The sequence below is a fragment of the Crassostrea angulata genome, chromosome 2 (assembly GCF_025612915.1).
Source record: "Crassostrea angulata isolate pt1a10 chromosome 2, ASM2561291v2, whole genome shotgun sequence".
Classification (NCBI taxonomy): Eukaryota; Metazoa; Mollusca; class Bivalvia; order Ostreida; family Ostreidae; genus Magallana; species Magallana angulata.
Window position 1 is genome coordinate 49095241 of NC_069112.1, and position 23110 is coordinate 49118350.

Consider the following 23110-nt stretch of genomic DNA (forward strand, 5'->3'; position numbering starts at 1 on the left):
CAGTGTCAAAGCGGCATTGTCGATTTAAACATTTAAAGAATAAAACAATAACTAATTAAATCTATCACGTAATTTAATACCTTTATAAAGCTATATCGTCTGGATTAAAGAATCCCTTTAAACCGCTGTCAGATAAATCGAGGATCGGGGGCCACGGCATGGTGAGTGTTAAACTGGCATTAATTTAACTGTTCTAGGTCAAAATTAATTAATTAGGTCAGAGAAATTCACGATTTTAATGCTTAAATGAGAAAAAAGATCATACAATTCATTTTCATTCTTCGAATGAGTTATAAGCTTGTCTTACGTAAATCATAACTTTCCACAATTATGTGACGCTCTTTAAAACTATAAATAGCTCATGAATGAATCGAAACAAGTATGAATTAATATGAACCTTTTCTACTCATTATTTTACATGCATAATGTTTCAAGAATGCAATCAAATGTAAGTTTTCTTATGGACAGTGTGCACACTTTATTTATATGCACAAATACATTTGCGCGCGACTATTTTGATGCACTTATATGTGTACCCATTTGTAAATATCCTAGCAATCACTGAAGTTAAATGCATCCAAACTTTGACTAGCTAGCACCACCAAACATTTTTTCCTAAACTAAGCTACGGAGAAATTTAAGAAATAATCCATAAGAGCAGTTCTCAATTCTATGACATATCACGAATACACAATTCGACTTGATATTTGTGTCTATTTCATAATCTACCTTTATTCTATATCTGTCGCATACACGATAAGCTTTTTTTATGAATTTTATTTCCAAGAGGTTAAATTAACGGTCGCCAAATCAAAATGGCTCACGTTATAAAAGTGGCGGCCGCGCTCGAATTGGGAGGGACATACGTGGGGTATGGTTACAGAAACATGCGGGACCACGCCAAAGAAGTCCAGTTCCCGGAGTGGGGGCCCCACCACGCGAGTAAAACCAAGTCCTGTGTGCTTCTGACCCCCACCCGCCACTTCCATTCGTTGGGAGACGAGGCTGAGCAGAAGTTCGCGGAATTACGGAAGACCGGGGAGTCGCCCGGTTGGTTTTACTGTCAGAACATCAAGAGAATGCTGATGGACAAACAGGTGAGTGGATAATTAATCTTTTATTATATGTATTAGTGTTTTATATTGCTGTAGCAGATATATTTACTGCACTGGCGTCGGAAGCAAATTGAAAGTGGGGGGGGGGGGGGGGCTAGACTAATCCTCACAAATATTGAGAAAAAAGTAATTCCCGAAATCATGGAAATCCTAATCCGTGGGGGGGGGGGGGGGGGGGGGAGTATACCTATATTTCTAAAAGAAAAAAAAAACTTACTAACCAAATTTTTTCCCCCTAAAATCATGAAATTCCTAATCCGTGGGGGGGGGGGGGGGGGGGGGGGGGGGGCTTGTATGCATTTGATTCCCACTTCTCAATCTTTCAAGGTAAATTTAGAAACAATATTTCCTGCGAGAAAAAGTGGGGGGGCTGAACCCTCTATCATGCTATGTTTCTAGTGGTTAGGTATAACTTTGCAAAAAAAGTGGGGGGGGGGGGGGGCTAAGCCCCCCCTAGCCCCCCCCCCCCCCCCGGTTCCGACGCCTATGTACTGAGAACTCGAAAAACCCAAATGCTCCGCAAATACCTAAGACATTTAAAAGTTATCTTTCTTTGATTGAACTACATGTACTACTTCTCTCTCTCTCTCTCTCTCTCTCTCTCTCTCTCATCATCATCAAACATTTACATTCAACAACCCAGGACTACGTAAAGTGCCACAACAAGCAGACCGTCCCAGTGATGGACATGCTGAGCGCTGTCCTCCGGTTCTTCTCCTCCCACCTTCTGGCCAGGTGCGGGGAGGGGGCAGAGGAGGAGACCCTGACCCCCTCCAACGTCCGCTGGGTCATCAACCTCCCCATGAAGGCTCGGGACGACATCGTCACGGTCCTCAGTTCAGCCGCCATAAAGGTATATCCAGGTTATGTGTCAGTAAATGTTACATTTGTCAGTAAACATTATGTCAGTAAATGTTACACGTGTCAGTAAACATTTCATGTCGGTATTTGTACCATGCTATAGTAACTTCTACGTTTCAGTTGATTTTAGATACGGCAGTAAATTTTAAATTTCTTAGATTTTACACAATTAGTAAATGTAACATGACAAAGAATATACCTATTTAAACAATAAAATGCTTTCTTTGGCGAATCATTCGGGATATGAAGATAGCGACATTGCAGAACAAAAATATAACCCGCGTGAGCGGGTTATGTAAATTTTTTCTGCAATTATTGCTACCTTCATAACCCGCATAAATCATGAAAGAAAGCATTTTATTGTTTATATTAACATCTCTATTTTAACTTATTTATAAATTGATTATGAAAAGTAAGTAAAATTCACTAACTTACTGCTAATGACGTAAGTATGTTAGTTAAAAGAAAGAGCCAAATCGTCTCCTGTGAGACTTTGAGTCTGACATCATCATGATTATTTCGTGCAGTCTGTGATTTTTCTCAAGTTGCTGTAGGTTTCGACTAATCGATAAACGGGACGTGTAGATTTCAGTCCTGTAGTTTCTATAGAGCTATGAATTAACTTATAAGTTTCCATGAGAAATAGAGGGAATAATACTTGATAGATGTAAATATTTGTGCGAAAATGTAACATAAATCAGTTAATGTTACATATATCAGTTAATGTTACATATGTTAGTAAATGTAACATACGTCAGTAATTGTAACTTATGTCAGTAAATACAACATTTCAGTTAATATTACACATGAAGGTACATTTCAGAAGATGCTACACGAGTAGTAAATGTAATATGTCGATAAGTGTTACATAAATCCATAAATGTACATTTGTCCATAAATGTTACATTTATAATACCTTATTACGTTGGTTAATGTTACATTTGTCAGTTGATATTACATAATTATGACAGTTGATGTTTCGTATGACAATTGATGTTACATATTTATGTCCGTTAACGTTTCATTTGTTCGTTGTTTTAGCAGCAAATATTTGAAGTTTTGTTATTGCAAAAGGTTGAGCAATTATGGAAAAGCTTTATGTGCACTCTGTGTTATTCTTACAGGCAGGACTAGACAGTAGATCGCTATCTTTCATACCGGAAGTGGAATCGATGTTGACTGCCGCAAAAGCTCTCCCCAAAAGCAAACCTGTTACTGGGAGTGAACAGACCCTCTGTATATGCGACATAGGGGGTGAGTGTTTAATTGCTCTATACTTTACGACTGCATCTGATCGATACAGCGCGGGTGATCAATTTCGATTAATAAGTGTATAAATTTTTCAGTGCAATTTATCTTCGGACTAATTTGCCCTTTGTGGATGTTCAATTATTGATGTTTGATTTATGTCAGTGAGATTATCAGCGGAAAGATAAAGATTGATTTTAAATGAAACTTGCTGCGATTTTAATTTCACGGAAACGCTTTAATAGAGTATCGCAGAAGTGCACTCTATCACAATAAACTAAGTGCTAAAAAAATATTCCACTCTGAAGAACCCACGGTATGTCAACCCGAGGGGGCAAGCTACAGTTATGGAGCTATTATAGTAAAATATAACAAAAGCGATATCACATTTCCTTTAAGCATGAATTGTTCCTATTCTCCTTGCAACTTGCAACATCCATTTTCAGTTCGAATGTCTAAGCTTGAACTTTGTTATAAGGATTTAGTTTTATCTTCCATGCATTTGCATTGTCCATGATTATATAAACTAGTACTAAGATTACTGTGTAATTACGATTTAATTTCATTTTACATGCAAATTGCATTGTCCATTGTTCTAGGATCCCCCTGTTATCACGATTTTACGTTCATCTTCCGACTTTATTGCAAACTGCAAGGTCCACTATTGTGAGCTCAACATGTTATCATGATCATGATTGCAAATTGCACTGTCCATTATTTTAGGGTCATCGGTACGAGTGGCAAAGCTTGAAATGGATGGAACAGATGGGTCAGTGACAAACGTGGATTTGGAATACTCGGTAGAAGTCGGGGGTCATCTGATGGACGAACGATTCCTGAAGTTTCTCAGAAACGTCATCGGCGCGCACATAGTGCAAGCTTTCGAGGATTTCCTTCCGGTTCCGATGTTAGAGTTCATGAACTTATTTGAACTGAACAAAACCAACATGGCGCCGGAGTTCAGCAAGAAATATATCTTTGGGATTCCACATGCTCTGATGAAGAAGTTCAAATTTCTCGTGCCCTCTTTTCGTGGGAAAGACGTCTTCTCGCCGAGTCCCAGGTACGGCGAAAAGGTCACCATGACTGAGAACAGTCTCGTTGCAGACGAGAGCGTGGTTTGGTTCTTCCTGAAGGAGGCCGTGGACAAAGTGTTGGAGTTCCTCCAATCGTCTTTCGAGAAGCTCCGAGTGAGTGAGGACACGACAGTGATCCTCACAGGCGGCCACTCCCAGTATTGGAAGCTGCGTGACGTAATGAGACAGAGATTTACCAGACGACAAGTTATTTACATGGACGCACCCTCTGAATCTGCACTCATTGGTGCGATCATGGTTGCCAAAGAAATAAAAGCCAAGCATATTTTTGAAAGTAATCCATCTTCATGTTAACAATTAATTGCTTTTTTTGGCTAAAATTTTACATTAAATTGATTTTCTTTTCATAATTTCTTCATTACTATGTTAACCATGTGGACGATAAAAATGATAGTTGGCTTACACGTCATTTTCCTGAAATTTCAAACAAATTTGAACAGCGATTCATTTCAAGTCAATTTGAATCAAAATTTTTAAATTTGGGTACATTTATTTGTGATAAATAAACAATTATCAAAATCGCAGGTCTTCCAATAGAGATTCAGCGGATGTCAAGCGAAGAACGCGACGTCTTCTTCGCAGCGCTTCAAAGAGGACAGTTTGCTGAAAATGACGTCACCATCAACGTGATAGGTCATGTGGGGTCATCGCCAAAATCTCTGATAAGGAGTTTTGCAATGGGAGGTGCTCGTGAAAATAAGAAAACGAAAGAAAATTTACGAATATTCATGGGTAGAAGAAAACACATAGTGAAAAATAAAGGTGATTTTTCTGGATATATGTAAAAAAAAATCCATATCTTTAAATTTCTTTTTCCGATCTTAATTGGAAGAACGTTCGAAATATGTAAATAAATTGTACTCTTTTGAAGTTAAGGCAAAATCATTCTCACAGTAAATTATCTTTCAGCCGGTCTGGATAACTCCTATACCACATTCATATTGCCGGTACCATACAACTGGAAGTCGCTCTACATACACGGTAAAGATATTCTGAACAACGACCATGATACCAGGTATCCCTGCTTGCTTTTTTAGAGAGAGAGAGAGAGAGAGAGAGAGAGAGAGAGAGAGAGAGAGAGAGAGAGAGAGAGAGAGAGAGAGAGAGAGAGAATAAACAACGACCATGACACGAGGTATCCCTGAGAGAGAGAGAGAGAGAGAGAGAGAGAGAGAGAGAGAGAGAGAGTGAGAGAGAGAGAGAAGAAGAGTATGAATAATTATTGTTGTTACGCTTTCAAGATTCTACTGTTGCACTTTCTGGTTGCATGCTTCTTTCTCTCCAAACAGTTCCGTATGGTGCAATACTGAATCCTACAAAGCTATATACAGATCACACCACCCAACCAGTCCACGCAGGAAAAGAGTCGAAGGAGGTGAAATATATCATAATAATTGCAAAGTGTTTTGTATAAATCATTGAAAAATGATTTTTGACTTGCTTAAACTGAAGATCATGCACCTGGATCAAGCTCACGACTAAAATGATAATGTAAATTACATCTTAAACCCTAGAACCGTCTTCATTTTATTTATTAAAGAAAAAGTGCATCATGTCCAGAACGTAATAATGGAACTCTACCTGCTTTCGTATTGTCCAAAGAGAATATCCAATGCACACCTGATTTGATTTTCTTTGCAGACGAAACTCCTGAATACGAGACCACCCCAACCCCTCGAGATCTCGGGACAACGCCCACCCCGCGAGATCTCGGAGTACGTCACAACCAGAACGTGGATCAGCTCCATTCTGTTCACATCCGGGAACTCGGCTCAGAGAGTGACGTATCCCAGGGGCGACAATCGCTGCTGGATTGGCGCCCTGTGTACGTGTTGTTGTACAGTTTGAACCAGATCATCACAGACAGCGTACAGGACTCAGAGAGCGGCCCGGGGTCTCGCCAAACCTCACTGTTAGGTAAGTATATAGTCGGCGGGACTCTGACAAATTTTTATTGAACCGGTAAACGTCACTTTCGGTCCATGATGGCCCATTTTATTTAGCAGTGTGATTTTATGGGGAAATCGAACGCGACATTTTGTTGTTATTTTGAAGATTTTCTGACCACGTGGGTAAAAATGATCTTCACGTTTACCAAAACCACGGACAGGGGGCATCCACACATTGTGCTGTTTGGGACACACCACCAAGAACAAAAAGAGGTATTATAGAAATAACGTATAAGGAATATAGCGTTAACGAATAGGGAATATACATAGCGTTAACGTACAGGGAATGCAGCGTTAACGTACAGGGAATCAGAAAAATGAAAATAACTCTGTTTTGATTTGACCATTTGGTTTTGTTAAAATAAAAAACAAACGCTCCAAAAATTACCCCCTTCAACCAATAACGCTTTCTCTCCTAAAAAAATGGAAAATACCAATACAAGGTATTAGTATATTATTGATTGCATACAAGTTTTTCAAATAAGCATCTTTTGATGTACAACTTGAGAAATTGCTACATGTCTGAATTTAAAGTTACCTGTAAATTTGAATTACATCGCTATACCCTGATGAATAACTTGTTCTGATTTGCAGACCTTCGTCCGATCACGCTCTGATATCGTGATCAAACAGCTGGACAAGTACTTCAGCGGGAGCCCAGTCCGCCAATGGCTGGTCCTGGATCCTCTCCTCCGTGGAAATGTCGAGAACGAGCGAGATTTGGGGCTGGAGCGCCTACGGCAAACTATCATGGATATTGCCAGTAAGTGCTGTTCGATATTCGGATATTTTCATTTACTGCAAATTCCAGAAGGGTTCCGACAACAACAACCCCACATGAGACTCTACATCTGTATCGTAGTAATTCTCTAAAGTGTGAAACGTTATTTTTAGCCGGGCTCTGCTGAAAGCAGAGTCCTGGCTATAGGCAGGCCAATCGCCAATGTTACTATAAATAGCACAAATAAACAAAAAACCAAACAGCGTCAAGGTAAAGCTTCCGCTATACCAAATAGTTAACCAAAGAGCCACGTTTTGTCAAAAGTGTTGGCATTTTCTTTCTTTTTTTAAATTTTGAATGACTTGTCTCTCTTTTTAGTTTTCTTATTAATAACGTGTTTTTAAAACACTGTGCATTTTGGACTCATACAATGCGCATGAATTTCCATGAACTACTTTGCTGCACGATGAAGAAACGGGGATTGAATATATAATGCTTGTTGCAAAATTCAAGGCAGCAACTGTTGAACTTTTTAACTTCTACTAGACAGACTTATTTTTTGTTTATAGCCGCTTACAAAATGTGGTCGTTCTCTGATGCTTTGCCGACATTAAAAGCATGAGAGAGAGAGAGAGAGAGAGAGAGAGAGAGAGAGAGAGAGAGAGAGAGAGAGAGAGATTTTCAGTCTTTAGTTCACAATATGCATAAAGACACACCAAAAGAGCCCGGCTTTCAGTACTTCAGTACTTTGATTAACTTTTATTGCCCTTTAGTACGAATGGATATCAAACACCCTGTCTTGGTTCAAATTTTGGCAAACTGTCATGGATATCGCCAATATCACGAATATTGGTGCCGACATCAGGATATTTTTATTGAATAAAAGCAAACTCTAGAGAGGATCAGGTCGGACTTTTAATTTCTCCCCCTCCATCTTTATCTAAACTGTAGCAAGATAAGTATAGTAAGTTTGAATTATACTGTAAACGTATATATTACATTTGGCTGTGTATATTATTTAGCGCTTTTTACGGGATACCGCTTCCGCTAAATAATGCCATTAATTCGTATATGACTGTATAAGAGTGCACGTGTAGTGATTTTACTTCCGGATTGAAATGTATCATGTGTTTAGCCAATCAGATGCCTCTATTTTCAGTCAGTGATTATAAGTATACCCAATAGAAAGGTAGGGTGGATGTTTATATACCCCAACTCTGATTGGTCTAATCATGCACCATTGGTTCTTAAAACTGTTTTTGTACCTTGTGTCTTTGTGACTGTGTCTCTGTGACTTCGAAAGGGCCTAGGTGACTTGATAAGTTGACTGTTGTAGCAAAGTAGTAGCAAAAAGCAGAAATGTTTGTTTTAACGCACGGTCTACAATAAGTAGAGTTGAGGCTGATCGTATCTCATTTCTAATCATATAGTCCGGAGAGGTCCAAGGAAAATATCCAATACAAGTTATAAAATCTGGATCGTTTTACGGTAACCAGATTAGGTTTGTGTGGTGGCATATTTCTGCCCCTACTTGCAGGATAAGTTATGTCAACAGGCAAGAAAATTATGTCAACATGCAAGATAATCATGTCGACATGCAAGATAATTATCTTTACATGCAAATTACACCTTTGAGAGAACCTGATTTTTATATGGGTAAAAAGAATTACTAATGCCGTAGTCTGACATCATAGATGCAAGATGCAACATAATTATGTCGACATGTGACTTATTTATGACAACATGCGAGATAATTATGTTTACATGCAAACTATTTATGTCGACATGCGACATATTTATGTCAACATGAGAGTTAATTATGTTAACATGCAACATATTTATGTCGACATGATACTTATTTATGTCGACATGCGAGTTAATTATGTTAACATGCAACATATATATGTCGACATGCGACTTATTTATGTCAACATGCGAATCAATTATGTTAGCATGCAACATATTCATGTCGACATGCGACTTACTCATGTCAACATTCGAGTTAATCATGTTTGCAGGCAACGCATTTATGTCGACATGATGTTTATGTCAACACGCGAATGAATTATTTAAGCATGCAACATATTCATGTCGACATGCCACTTACTCATGTCAACATTCGAGTTACTTATGTTTGCAGGTAACACATTTATGTCGACATGATACTTATTTATGTCAACATGCGAATTCATTATGTTAGCATGCATTAGATATGTCGACATGCGACTTATTTATGTCAATATGAGACTTATTAATGTCAACATGCGAGTTAATTATGTTAGCATGCAACATAATCACGTCAACATGCAACTTATTTATGTCGACATGCGAGTTTTTTTTATGTCAACATGGGAGTTAATTATGTTAACATGCAACATATTAATAATGTCAACATCAAGATATCTTGCATGTTGTAATAAAAAACTTGCACGTAAACATAATTATCTCGCATGTTGACATAAATATTTTGCATGTTAACATAATTAATTCACATGTTGACATGAATGAGTTGCATGTCAACATAATTATCTCACAATTTGACATTATTTTCTCGCATGTAAACATTAATAACTTGCATGTTCACATAGATAAGTCGCATGTCAACATAGATAAGTTACATGTTGTGATAACTATGTTGCATCTTGCATCTATAATGTCATATACGGGCGTGAGCAAGTGATTTTATCCAAATAAAAATCAGGTTTTCTTTAAAGATTTGTAACTTGCATGTAGACATAATCATCTTGCATGAAGACATAATTATCTTGCATGCTGACTTAATTTATCTCGAATGTAGGGAGCAGAAATAATCATGCCACCAAACATGTTTCATTGCAGACGAGGCTACGTAACATAAATATTGTATGCAAAATACCAAACCTATGGTGGCATATCTCTGCCCCTTGTAAATAAGTAGCATCTAGCATCTTGGATGTCACCTGTGGGCGATATCTGAAAATGGGTGAGATTTTTTATAATTCTTATTTGATTGAAATTTTCTTGCATGTCAACATAGTTATGTTGCATGTTGACATAAATATCTTGCATGTTAACATATTTATTTTGCATGACGACATATTTGATAGAAAAATAACTTGCACGCATTGGGCAGAAATATGCCATCATAGTAACTTAAAAATCCGATACATTGAGAGAGACAAATAAAAAGAACGTTTATTCGGAGCCAAGGTAACTTGTTGAAAAAAAAACATTTTCAACTAAATGTAGGACACGTCAAACATGATACTTTTACAATATTCAACTTTTATTGCCGTTTGACGTGTATTGAGACAAATACCCTGTCATTGTCTGTGATTTAGATATGCTCGGGAACTGCTGAGTAATATTAACATATCAAATATAAATATGTCAAACAAACCCTTTTTTGTTGAATGTTGACTTCAAAACCTGAAGGTGTAATCGAGCTGCACTTAACATATTACTTTACGGCCTCATCATCTTTCACTGCATTATAGATGTACTTTGATTCTGTAGACAAACACAAAGGCTCGGAATGGTTCCCCCGACACTGGGTTAGTTTCTACGACAGACTGATGTCACGGAAGAGGGAAGGCCACAAGGTACCAGATAAACTGAAATTACAGAGGGGTGACGCGCGTCTCCCGGAATATCCCTTAACTTTTCATTAACTTTTGAGAACCTTTTTTTGTCTTCCATAAAATGGGTCGATATATGATAAGTGTGAGATAGAAGAGCTCATAATGTTTATTCAGGTTGTCCCGAGGCGATTGGAAGGGTTTGGGGGTGGTGTGGGTTGGCGGAGGTGGTGAAATTCTTAGAAATGTATCAAAATTTTCCTTTCTGCCTAATTTATTTAAAATGTCCATTAAAAGCACAATCGCAGCTTTTCGGGCCTTTCCGACAAAGCTCGGAAAAACATTTTCGAATATATTAACATTACCGGATGTTAGAATTTTATACAAAATGGAGTCGCTTCTCGTTAAAATAAGAATTGGCTAGACAGCCTGGTATGTCGCTTCTGTGGTGTATTTATAAAGGGGGATTGTCATGGAAATCGAGGTGTTTTTCCGAGCTCTGCCGGAAAGGCCCGAAAAGCTGCGACTAATTACAAGCAATAAGCATTAACACAGCCGGATGTTTATGATAAAATGCCGGATGTTTATGAAAATAAAACCTCGACCAAATTGAACAGCCTGAATAGCTTTTGTCTGTAATAAGGTATAAGAATAGGTTATAACATTGTGTTTTGGAAATAGCTCGGCTGGGAATCGTGATGTTTCGTTAGCAAATACATCCTCGTAGTCATGGATATTAGTTATTGGTTTGTTGTTGACCTTATATGGTTTATACGTGCTCAATAAATTCCAAAAATAAACGTATAAACCATATTAGGTCAACTACAAACTATGTAACGATTATATCTTACCGACTGCCTTTGTACAAATGACAAATGATGAATTAAACAATACAAATTTAACTTTATCACTGTACAAGTTTCAATTTGGGTGCAAAACCTGACGACAAGCACTCTAATAATGACATCATAATGGAGTAATATGTCGTACTGACTGTGTATGGAATATACTATCATGGTCACCACGTGACTGCTCTTAGCCAATGATTTACTCACAAATTAACCCGAGCTGAGATATAGTTTTATGTCAGCCAAGTGCGGATCTTGATTGGGGGGGGGGGGTCGGGGGAGAGGGGGGGGGGGGGGTCCCGACCCCTCCCCCCCCCCCGGGAAAATGGAAATTCACCAAATTTACATAGTAAAAATATATCACAAATATGCCTCGCCCCCCCCCCCCCCCTTGCAAAAACAATTATCCTTTGGACCCTCCCTGGAAAAAAAATTCTGGATCTGCGCATGTCAGCAAAGGTACAAACAAATGTTAATCTCTTTCCAGGTGATATCGTCAAATGTGTTCCGCAAATACAACACGGTACACTCTGAACCCTTAGAAAAGCAGCAAGAATTAGAGGTGTTTCTGAAATACCACGTGTCCATCGGAAACTTTCTAGACTTTTCGCATGTCGATCACCACAATTACATATTTCTTGACCCCTGTGTCATCGGGGATGAATTGAACGTGTTATACAACTTAGAAAAGAACGAGAAACAATCGAAATCATCGCCATACAAAGAAGCCGTGATTCAGAAGTTAACGCTTCTACAGTACCTCGCCTTGGACAGGGTCAAAGGTCAAGGACAGGTCATACTTGGGTAGGATTTTGTGGTTTATCGAATAACGTCTCTGTTTTATGGAGATAGCGATTATTTGGCTTCTATTTTCTATTGAGATCATAAATTGATCTTTATTTAGGACTCTTTTGGACTTGGGACTTCTCGTGAAGCCAATGTTGTACGATTCCCACGGTAACCTTATTGACCCTACCTACCTCATTATGCCGGCTTTACTTCCTGTCCACAGTACTTCATCCTTGAGGGGTACGTCAACAATTGCTTCAAATTGACCGATGAATTAAAATAATAATTACTAAAAAGTTACACAAAGTTTATATATACAGTAACCAGCATTAAATGTTTTTCTTTTAAAACTCACTTGGTTTGATGGCAGTAATATTAATGACGGATTCATGTTGCCGAAATTAGCAACAGATTTCAACAAATTGTGCAAATTTAATTCAAAACAAGGTTATAACTATTAATGTTTCTTATTATCATGCCATGCAGAAAAACTTTTTGCTGAGAAGAAATGTATCACAATGAGATTCCACGGTCACGGTTATCTCCCCTTGTCCGTCTTCCAGCGTCTGTTGTCGTCGGTTGTCTCTGTTTGGTCGGTTGTGAATTTCTCCGGAAAACCTCTTCTGGCGGCTGACGTAGGAGCGTTTTCATTGGACAGTTTCCACCGCCTCGTTTTGGCGTGCCATGAAGAATGCATTGACGTTTACATTTATCATAAATCTGGCAGTGTGTATGTCAATCCCACAGTAACTAGAAATGTACGCCATTTCTTGGAACTGAATCTTACTCGTATTCTTTGTGTGACGTCATCGGTGAAGCAGACGACACAGTTCGTTCATAGCGTGACTGATAACGTCATTCATGTAACTACTAAAGAAAAAGTACGTGTTTCTTACTCTATTATAAGCTAGATATTCCGTTTTAAACTGTGTTGTCAATATATTTTATTTCCGATATTTGAATATTTCAACATGGACGACATAAGCTAAACATTATTCAAACTGACAAGTAGCAAATTAAGTTTCCACCAATGAGTTCCAAATCAGATATAATTGATTATTAAAGCGTTTTTCTTTTTACTGTTTCCATCTTTAGACAGAAACAGAATTCCAAGTAAATGACGCCATCTTTGTTACCGAGGTAGCCACGTGCAATTGTTTCTCCTCATGTTATGCCTCGGTGGATCAGCTCCAGAAGGAAGATAACTGGAAGTGTGAAAAACATGGCGTTGGAGGCCGATCACGTGACTTACTTGGAGTCTGGTACCCTGTTGAGGTATATTTAGTTTTGGGGGAGGAGGAGCCATATATTATACTCATTTAAAAACCACATACATGTATTTTATTTTTCAATTGGCATATAAGAAATTGCGAATTTTCTCTGACATTCATGCTTTATCTTTGATTTTTCATGTCGTATATATGGCACAACATTTTGCCAAACCTAATTATTTTGTATTAGAAAAACGTCAACCAAACATGTTTAATGAGAACATGCATAATATACTCTACAAGATAAATTGTAACAATACAATACAATGCAATTGTATAACAATATGTTTAAAACAATACAATACAAATATATCTTTGAATGCGTAGGAGACATTTCCGGATCCGGTACACGAAGGCCAATGCCAATCAAACTGTAGAGGTAAGTTGAATTATGGTTGAGATTTTATGATTTGTAATGGTATAACCTACTCCCCCCCCCCTCTCTCTCTCTCTCTCTCTCTCTCTCTCTCTCTCTCTCTCTCTCTCTCTTACTAGTTAACCTTTTGTGTCTCTTTGTGTACTTTTGGCATACTTTAATATTAATGTTGTAATTCATGATCCATTGTAGCTGTATAAATGACATAAATACTTTTATCAGGACTAAGAGAGTACCTACTGTCCAAGTCCCCCTCCGAGCAGCTGGTGGGTCGACTGGCTAGGAGACTAGACCCCCAGGTCATTCCAACAATAGCACAGAAACTTGGTCTGACCCAGATTGAGGTCAGACGGGTCAGAGACTCCGCCGCGAGATCCACGGCGGGATCCACCGCGTGGCGCCAATCTTTTCAAACCTTACAGAACGCTGTACGGAAACATTCCCTGACCCTTGGAGATCTACAGGAAGCCATTGTTTTGGCTGGGGTGGGGAAGCACGTGATGTGTCAGGTAAGCCGAGCCTTCGTTGATTCATGCATTCATTTGTTTAATAGTTGCCCATGAGCATGAATTGGGTAGGTCATTTCCAGACCATGTAATTTTACGACATTCTAAACTGTATTCTTATATTTAAAGGAGGGGGGTTTTGAATCTTAGACCCTTTCGACACTTTCCAGACCAAAGCACGAAAAAAATCTTTACTACATATATTTTTACTAACAATCTCCATTGATGATTATAGAGTTTTCTGTAAAAATAAATCTTTTTGTAGATCTATTCAAAAAAAAAATAATTTTTCAACCTACCGACTGATTGGCTTGCAGTTGAAACACTGACTCAAAACAAAGCCACCCCCACCCCCTAAAACAATCCAAAGATTTTTCAAATACTAGTTAACAGCTAAACGAGTGTAGTCTTTCTCCCCCTTTCCTTTCTCTCTCTCTCATTCCTCTAGGCGCTATGATTTTACACTTGAGTACATAATTAGCGCTGGGAATCAACTTCACTTACAGACCGATGCGTTAATTCCGGAAAAAAAAACCCAACTTTTTTCTTATCTTATCCTTCTTATCTCTATTTCCTAATCAATATTCCACTTCCAGCATGAACCCGACGGCAGCAGAGTCTGTTCGTGACAACTTTGATCGGCAGCGACTCTCTTCAGGGGAGTTTAGCGGGATCGCTCGATTTGGATGAAGAACTTCTTGATAACACGAAAAGAAATAGCATCCAATCAGGCATAATAACCCTGCTCTCTTGTCACCTGCGGTTGTTTATTTACTTACTCACTTGGTTCAGGCGGTATACTATATACATGTACACATGTAGGCATCGGAACCGGGGGGGGGGGGGGGCAAACTTTTGCAAAGTTAGACAGAACCAAACCCAGAATCCTTCTCCCCCACCTTCTCGTTTGCTTCCTGTGCCACTGTACAACATTAAGTGATTGCTTGCATTTGACTCGTTTGGCAAAAAGGTCAGTTAGTTTACGAAAGGCAACTGTGAAAGAAGTTGTCTGCTGAACGCAGTGACGTCATCATTTTTTTTTTGTCTTTTCTATTGGTAAAACCCTGAAGTTATATTACCTGTTCTTGTCCAAATAATTCATTTCAAACCAAGATTCACTAAAAAATTTTAAATGTAAAACTCAGATGTGGTTTGCGGTTCAAACGAACTTCAATATCTTCATCTTAGGTGATTACTGTACAAGAACTTCTGGTAGCAAATTCTCAATGGATTTCACTTGGCAATTTTAGTCAATTTTAGGCGTTTTTTAAAACTCTTACATCCTTAACTTAATAAATCACATAGTTTTAATCAGGGTATTGCAGCACTCACTCACGTATTAAACCTCTTTGATATTAAATTATCAATCAGAGCAACCCTTTCTGTTGGCAGAGGTCGTTGATTGCAACAGTGGTGTTCGAAAACTGACTTATACATATGAATCCATTCAAAATAGAAATAAAATGGAACATCACAGTTGGTGAACAATGGAGTCAAAGAAGTTGTCAAACCGGACCATTGGCTTGATTAAAAATTGTATAATTATGTTATACATATTAACAGAGACAAATCAGTATGAACAGTATTAAAGAGTAAAACTTCTAAATGTGTGACAAGTCTTGAATTGTTTGAAAAGAACTTTCTTAAATGATAGATAGATAGATAGATAGATAGATAGATAGATAGATAGATAGATAGATAGATAGATAGATAGATTTCCACAAACATATATTATTTCTGTTGCATCGTCTGTTTTTAAAGTATCACCACTCTTCCACATTAATTTACTAGAATAAGATGAAATTTTATTCAAGCTTATTCTTCTTAGAAAACTCATTAAACAATTCTCCTTCTGCGACTTCTAAATTTCAGGGATAAACATGCGGATATTAGCTTTAATTATCCTGTCCTTGAAGAGGAACAGGAAGTGACGTGCGAATATCACTTAATTTGTCTCAAGAGCCTCCATTGTGATGTTGACTTGATTCCGACTAAGGGCATTGTTGAGCGAGGCTAAATATTTGTCTATTGGGTCAAATTTAAGCGCAATTGAATCGCATTTCGCATGTCGTCTGCTAGGAGATTACAAAAGCTCAATTTGCTTTAATAATAACAACACAATCATGAGTTATTGGAGTCTTCGATTTATCTCTTGACTTTTCATTACGTATTATATAATAGAACTCTTGGTTAATGACCATGCCTTCACATTAGTAATTTAAGCTGAAAATTGTTAATTATCTAGGTAACATGACTATTTTTCGTCAATGTAAATCGATTACTGCGTATTGTCTGGTAAATACCCCCCTTGATCTTAAAACTGTAGTATAACAGTTCCTTAATCATATGGAAAATTAAAAACCATGTTGAAATGGGAATGTTGAAAACTTGATTAATTTTGCTTAGAACTCCTTCTTCGCATTGGCTGAAATAATATTGATACTGCGCTCAGAAACGTTTGTTATTGCACAAAGGTTTTGCTGATAATATTGAATAGATCTGGCACACAATCAAGAGAGTTTGGATTGAATTAATACAGCTCATTTTATTGGAGAAATGTAATAATAAAGACAAAATATTATCACACTCAGTCATTAAAAATTATTATTTCCATGGTTACCATTTAATCTGGTTAGATTCACGAACGAATGTGAAAAAGTATTCAATCTGTCTAATTTTGTGATCTATTTTTTTTTCCGAATAGTAATATAGGATATCTCATATAAGCCAACTTGAAGGCTCTTGTACAGAAAACAAACATCACTTTAAAAAAAAAGTCATGAAATTTCACAAAGCAAATTAATCTCAGGGATATTCACCTATAACCAAATATACATGTATACAATCACAAAACCATGAGAAAGTCTTTTACCCTTCTTTGTATCTACAAAAAAAAATCCATTTTTGATAACCTCTTAGATGCAAAAAATTCTTGCCAGAAGCTTTAATCGTAGTGTGTCATGAAAAATTATTACTTCTAGGAAAATCCACCGCAAAATGGCACAAACACGAGATAAAAACAATTATAACACAAGAAAACGAATGTGTGTGCAACGGGGATAATATTGTAAAACTGGGGAGTGATTAACAAAAATATATATGTCGATACCGGCTCGCCATTTCCTGCTTTTATAAATCTCTCTGATTTACGACATATCAGTTCGTTCCTTAAACGAGTATCCGATGATAGCCATAAATTGCATCCCCAAGGCGATAGATTTTCTGGTTTTATGTGTAGCAATAATAAAGATGGAAAGGAACGACTTTGATAAGATAAAAAAGAGCAGTTCCTTGTTTTTCATAAGATGTAACTTATCCGTTCGCACAGTTGACAGTTTAACATTGTAATGACTTTATTTTTTCTCGAACGTCTTGCTTTTTAAAACGACTTTACAAACACTCTCCTTCCGATATTCAAACGTTCAACGATGCTTCTTTTTGTGCAAAAAAAGATCAAAGTGTGTACATTTAACAAAAAAGGGGATTAGTTTACATTTTTGTTCTCTTTCAATCGATTTCCGCAAAGTCTTGAAAATTTCTTCGATCAAATAATATTGCAATAACATTAGAAAAGAAATATATGAATATTTTATGCGTGTTGGTTTGAAATGGGTAAAATGGGGAAATAATGTAACATGTTTCCATGGTTACCAACTGCAATTATAAAATAAGAGATTTTGTAAAAAAAAGTCAGGTTTAATATATTGAGCATAAGAGTACAAAGTATTTTGAAACTTAGACCGGTTACCTACTGCAATGAAATTATAAAAAAAAATGTTAATTGTCTTGAGTATATGTACAAAGTATTTTTGAAATTTTGACACCCTTCCATTAATAGCCATTTGCTTGGTTCTATCACACACACTCTCTTATCATTAAGTTAACATTTCAAAGCAAAGAATATAATATCGGTTAGTTTCTCTTTGGGGACTATTTCGGCAATTTTGGGTATTGTTTTATTGTATGTTCAGATCTTTATCAAATCAAACAAGCCAGGAGCAATTCCAAAACCATCTATATTTATCCAAGATTTGATAAACTAGTGACAAAAAATGTCGCGGTGGTGTTTACAGATGAAATATCGAATAATGATGACGAAATGCCAAAACCAAGTCTGACACAATGTAAAAAAAAAAATTAACCATCAAACGGGCTGGTGTTAAATTGTGACATAACAGAACTTCAGGACCTACAAAAATCAGCATTTCTTGATCTTTTTATTGCTAAAAACCAAATTTAGAATATTTGATAAACATAGTTGAATTACATACAGTTGCGCCATAGAATTCTCTTTTTCTAGATATTTGCTTCGAGGAATCGAGGACGTTGTATTGCCTGTCTTCCTCCTGGGGTTCTAGAACTGACATTAAATACGAGTTCTAATTTTTTTCACAATAGAAATAATTTTCTGAGTCATATTTTTTTTTATTCAGGACGTTTGCAAAGTTAATTATACCGGCTTTAAAAGTAATCGAAGTCCCGATATATGAAAGTGTTTTGTTCGGCGATATACACTGTACTACATATAGTATACAGATCTTTTTGGTGTTTGTTCATTAGTGCAATAAAGTTTTGAAAGTTGAGAATTCATTTGGTCCAATTTGTTTAGAAATAATTTTGTTTATATCAAAAGAGAATACCCAGTGGGGTAACAACATTTGACGAAAACGTCCGCAAAAACCTTTAATGGATTCAAACTCATTGCAACTTGCAGAAATATCAAATACCAGCAACGACTTATCTACAAAGTTTGATCTCAAGAACTTTTATGGGAGCTTTTTTTTTTATACATCATGTACTCAGTATCCCATGATGGGAATTTTGATATTTGTAATAATTGATCATTTGTTGTTTGAATATCACCAAAGAGCAATCAAATGAAATGATAGTTGTCAGTAAACTGGGAGAGCGAGTTTCGGTTAATGGCTTGAACAAAAAATAAATCGTCCAAGACCCACAGTGGAAGGATTTTTAAATCGCACAATTTAATCTGAGTGTGTTTCTAATTTCAGGGATTCCGGATTTTCCATGAGACCGGTAAGCCAGTAATCACTAATCAATATCGGCATCATAATTTAATTCCTAATCCACGGGAGGACATTTAATCGAATTTTTAGAGTAATATATGGCATTCCTACTGGTCTTTGTTCGTTATTCCTGATTTATGATATTAAAACTTTTAGTACAATAATTCTTCAATGTACAAGTAACGGACTTAGACATTTTTCTTTTGCAATTACCACCATCATAAACATCTTGGATAAGCTGCGTAGAAAACGTTGCCAATTATTGTGGATTAAATATTGCATAGATCTTGCATTCACCCCTTCCTGGCGTCGATTTTAGTCATTAGAGCTTTCCGAGTATCTTTGTTGCACAAATTGGCTCGACAAGCGTTTTTGTCAGTTTTAACTGCTAGCTCCAATATGTAGCATGTTTAAAAGTGTTACAGATTTTTTTTTCTCCAGATGAAATCTCGGAGGAATATCTCGAACGCAGCGTGAGTAGACGAGAGTTGGCAGCCATGGCGTTGAATATTAGCAGAGATGTTTTCCCACTGGCTGTTGAACTAGATATCTCATCACAAGACGTGCTAGCGTTACTCCAGAGACCAATCGAACGCGACCCAGTCGCAAACATCCGAGACGTTTTGACACAGTGGTATCTGTATTCAGAGCTCAAGCCGACATTCAGGGTACTCGTGATGGCCCTTCTAGAAGTCGGGTTCGATTTGGTGTGCGCAACAAATGCCCTCGACCAAAGCAGCAGCAACTCACTGTTTTAAGAATAATCAGTTTGCAGGGTTTTGACTTTAATGAGCAACATTTCAAGGGCTTTTTATTGAGGATACTAGTACATGATTTCTTAATTTTCTTATCTATTGTTTTTCATAATATTTTGTTAATAAATTGTTTGATATACCTGGGTTATGTCTTCGTTTCATATCTAATAAACTCTTAACCCCCCCTCCCCCATAACAAAAAAGAAACAAAAAACAATAAATTAACAACAACATAAAAGATATTAATAAAGACAGGTTTTAACAAAACCGGTATCTAATTTCGAAAAAACACTCTCAAAAAAGAAACTGAACGGATATATGATTTCAGGATATTTGACGAAAACGGTTATTAATGAAAAATATTTTGATTCTATAAACTTGTCTATTTTCAAGAGCATTGCCACGGGCCGAAATGCTAGTTTTGGTATTTAATGGAAAAGTAATCGAAAACCGATTGCTTTTGTCTGGCATAGTGACAATGTAATTTACTGGTAGAGCTATTTATGTCGGAGAAATGGCCATTGTGTTGTGACTGAGTTCTAGACTGATTATCACTTGTTATACCGAGTGTCTTATTCACGTATTTTGATATTATTCCAATTTCCAAGCGTTCCGCGAAACATTTAAATATACGCCATTGTTCATGTATGAAAGCTACATTTGTAAATCAATGATTAACATAAAGTTTGTTACAGTGGGAATTTTATACTAGATTTCCATCGTGGCCAGTGAAGTTCAACGACGAAATTTGTAATATGCATTCAGTTCATAGCTGATATCTCTCTTATTTCTCATTTTGCCTTTTGTAGTATGCATCCAGTTCCTACCATATTTCTCATTTCGATTGTACAGTAACGCTTTGCTATAACGAAGTTGTATGGACCAGCGGATTTACTTCGTTATGTCCGCAATTCGTTTTAACCGCGTATAACGAATTCTTGGAACCATTTTAACAAGACCTTGGACTTTCAGTAGGACGAAGCTATCTATTCCTTGCGTCAAAACATGTTAAAAATGACGCGGTTTCAAGCGAAATATGCGCCGATTGCGTAGTCTTTGCTCAAACGCCAGACAAATCTTGTTGATTTCAAAGAGTCGTGGCTGAGTGGCCAGCAATCAAATAGACAGGCCTATGTCACATTGCTGTTTGACACAACTACCAAAAAGTCCAAGCTCTTGTTAAAATGGTTCTAATAATAGGTACATCTATTCAATATCAACTTTTTTCCCAATATGACTATCATTATAGCTAATTAAGGCATGACATTTAAACCAAAAACAGCAACAACTCTATGGGAAACCTAAAATAAACGGATGAAAATTGAAAGATTTATGTAGAAACAATTTTTGTAAATTTGTATGACTTTAACGAAATTAAAACAAGTTCCTGTAAAAGGTGTAAATTACGTTATTTTTCAACTGTAACTGGTTCGCTTTATCTGCAAATACGTTATTATAACCAATGTCGTAATAACCGTAAAATTTTGCAATTTTAGAACCTTGCCGGAAACTTTGCTCTATCCGATATTTCACTATATTCATACTTGTACCAAACGAGTTTTGCTGTAATTATTATTTTCATTTAGTTAGTCACGAAATGCAGTCAATTTCGTCTGTGTCCTTGTTGTGTGGAAGTGAATGCAGAGGTCATGTATGCAGAACTATCAATATGAAAACAATCTGATCCTTTGTCAGAATGGGGATCGTTAATTAAGCTGAAGATGGTCAGATTATCGTAAGGCCTTTTACCGTGAAGTCGTGGGCGAGCGATTTTTTCCCACGAATTGGTTAGTCTGTATCAAACAGATGTTTGTGTTGTTTATTTATTTCCACAACTGGTAAACGACAAAAACGTTTGGGTGATATAGACTTCCGATTGGTGTGTGTGTATATATATATATATATATATATATATATATATATATATATATATATATATATATATATATATATATATATATATATATATATATATATATATGTGATTTATTTCTACCCATATTACATGTAACAGGCACGTGCCATCAGGGGGGCCCCCCCACTTTTTGTCGCAGCAAAGATTTTTCTTAAATTTACATATTACAAAAAATTGAATTATCAAAGAGTTGGCCCCCTATTTTTTTTTTTTGATCAAAATTAAGTAAAAATAAGAAAATGAACAGGAAAATTGAGGTTACAGATGTACTTCGCTAACATCCCCAACGGATAAGGATTTTCATGATTTTGAGACACCCCCCCCCCCACCCCACCCCCCGGTTTCCAAAACGATGCGACGTTCTTGAACCGGACTAACGACAATTAACAGTTGAATTAAATAGAGAAGACAATGAGATGAGGTTCCATTTTTTTCATAACGATTGGCGGACGGGTTAGAGGGGATTCGGAAGGTTTATAATATCATCCACTATGAAACATAGCAAATTTTGAATATGTATTTATTTCTTTTTTTTTTGGTATCCATAAGTGACAGAGTCCAAATTTTGTGTACGGAAAATGACAACTGCAAGCTTTGTTTGTAAATGCATTCGCGAAAAACAAAGACCGAATTTTGATTTGGCGAACTTGTTAATTGTGCAGAGTATGGCTTGAAAGATGAGGCGTTTATATAAAAGTCTATTGATTACGTAGTTTTTCCATTTTGTGTGTTTAGTGACATGAACACTGTCGTCTTTATTCAATCACATCACACAAAAGTAAGGGAAATCCTTTTTTTCAGTTTCAGGGAAATCCTTATTCCAACAGAACAACATGTTTACGTACATGTACTCTACAACCCCCCCCCCCCCCCTTTCCTTAATCGTTTTCACCGACCCCATCCCCCTTTTTCATAAATGAAGAAACGTATCTCGTTTCCATCGAAACAAGCCTTATTTTAATTTTAAATCTATTTATTCGTTTAGTCTCCACTTTGTAAAGTCGATCGCAAAAACGTCGGAGCGTTTAAGACAGCAAACAATAAAAAAAATCGTCCTACAATACGCATGCAGACA

General features: G+C 36.9%; 1 protein-coding gene across 1 annotated transcript; it reads left to right on the forward strand.

The window, feature by feature from the left end:
• The first annotated feature begins 106 nt into the window (after positions 1–106).
• On the forward strand, positions 107–20264 carry LOC128173737 (uncharacterized). Its single transcript, XM_052839394.1, has 20 exons — positions 107–161; positions 788–1097; positions 1759–1968; positions 3101–3230; positions 3948–4595; positions 4847–5083; positions 5231–5336; positions 5611–5696; positions 5963–6238; positions 6377–6483; positions 6865–7033; positions 10487–10572; positions 11884–12200; positions 12301–12425; positions 12672–13066; positions 13281–13460; positions 13784–13835; positions 14055–14341; positions 19351–19375; positions 19807–20264. The coding sequence occupies exons 2-20, from the start codon at positions 816–818 to the stop codon at positions 20121–20123; spliced, it is 4035 nt and encodes a 1344-aa protein (XP_052695354.1). The 5' UTR covers positions 107–161; positions 788–815; the 3' UTR covers positions 20124–20264.
• Positions 20265–23110: the final 2846 nt, after the last annotated feature.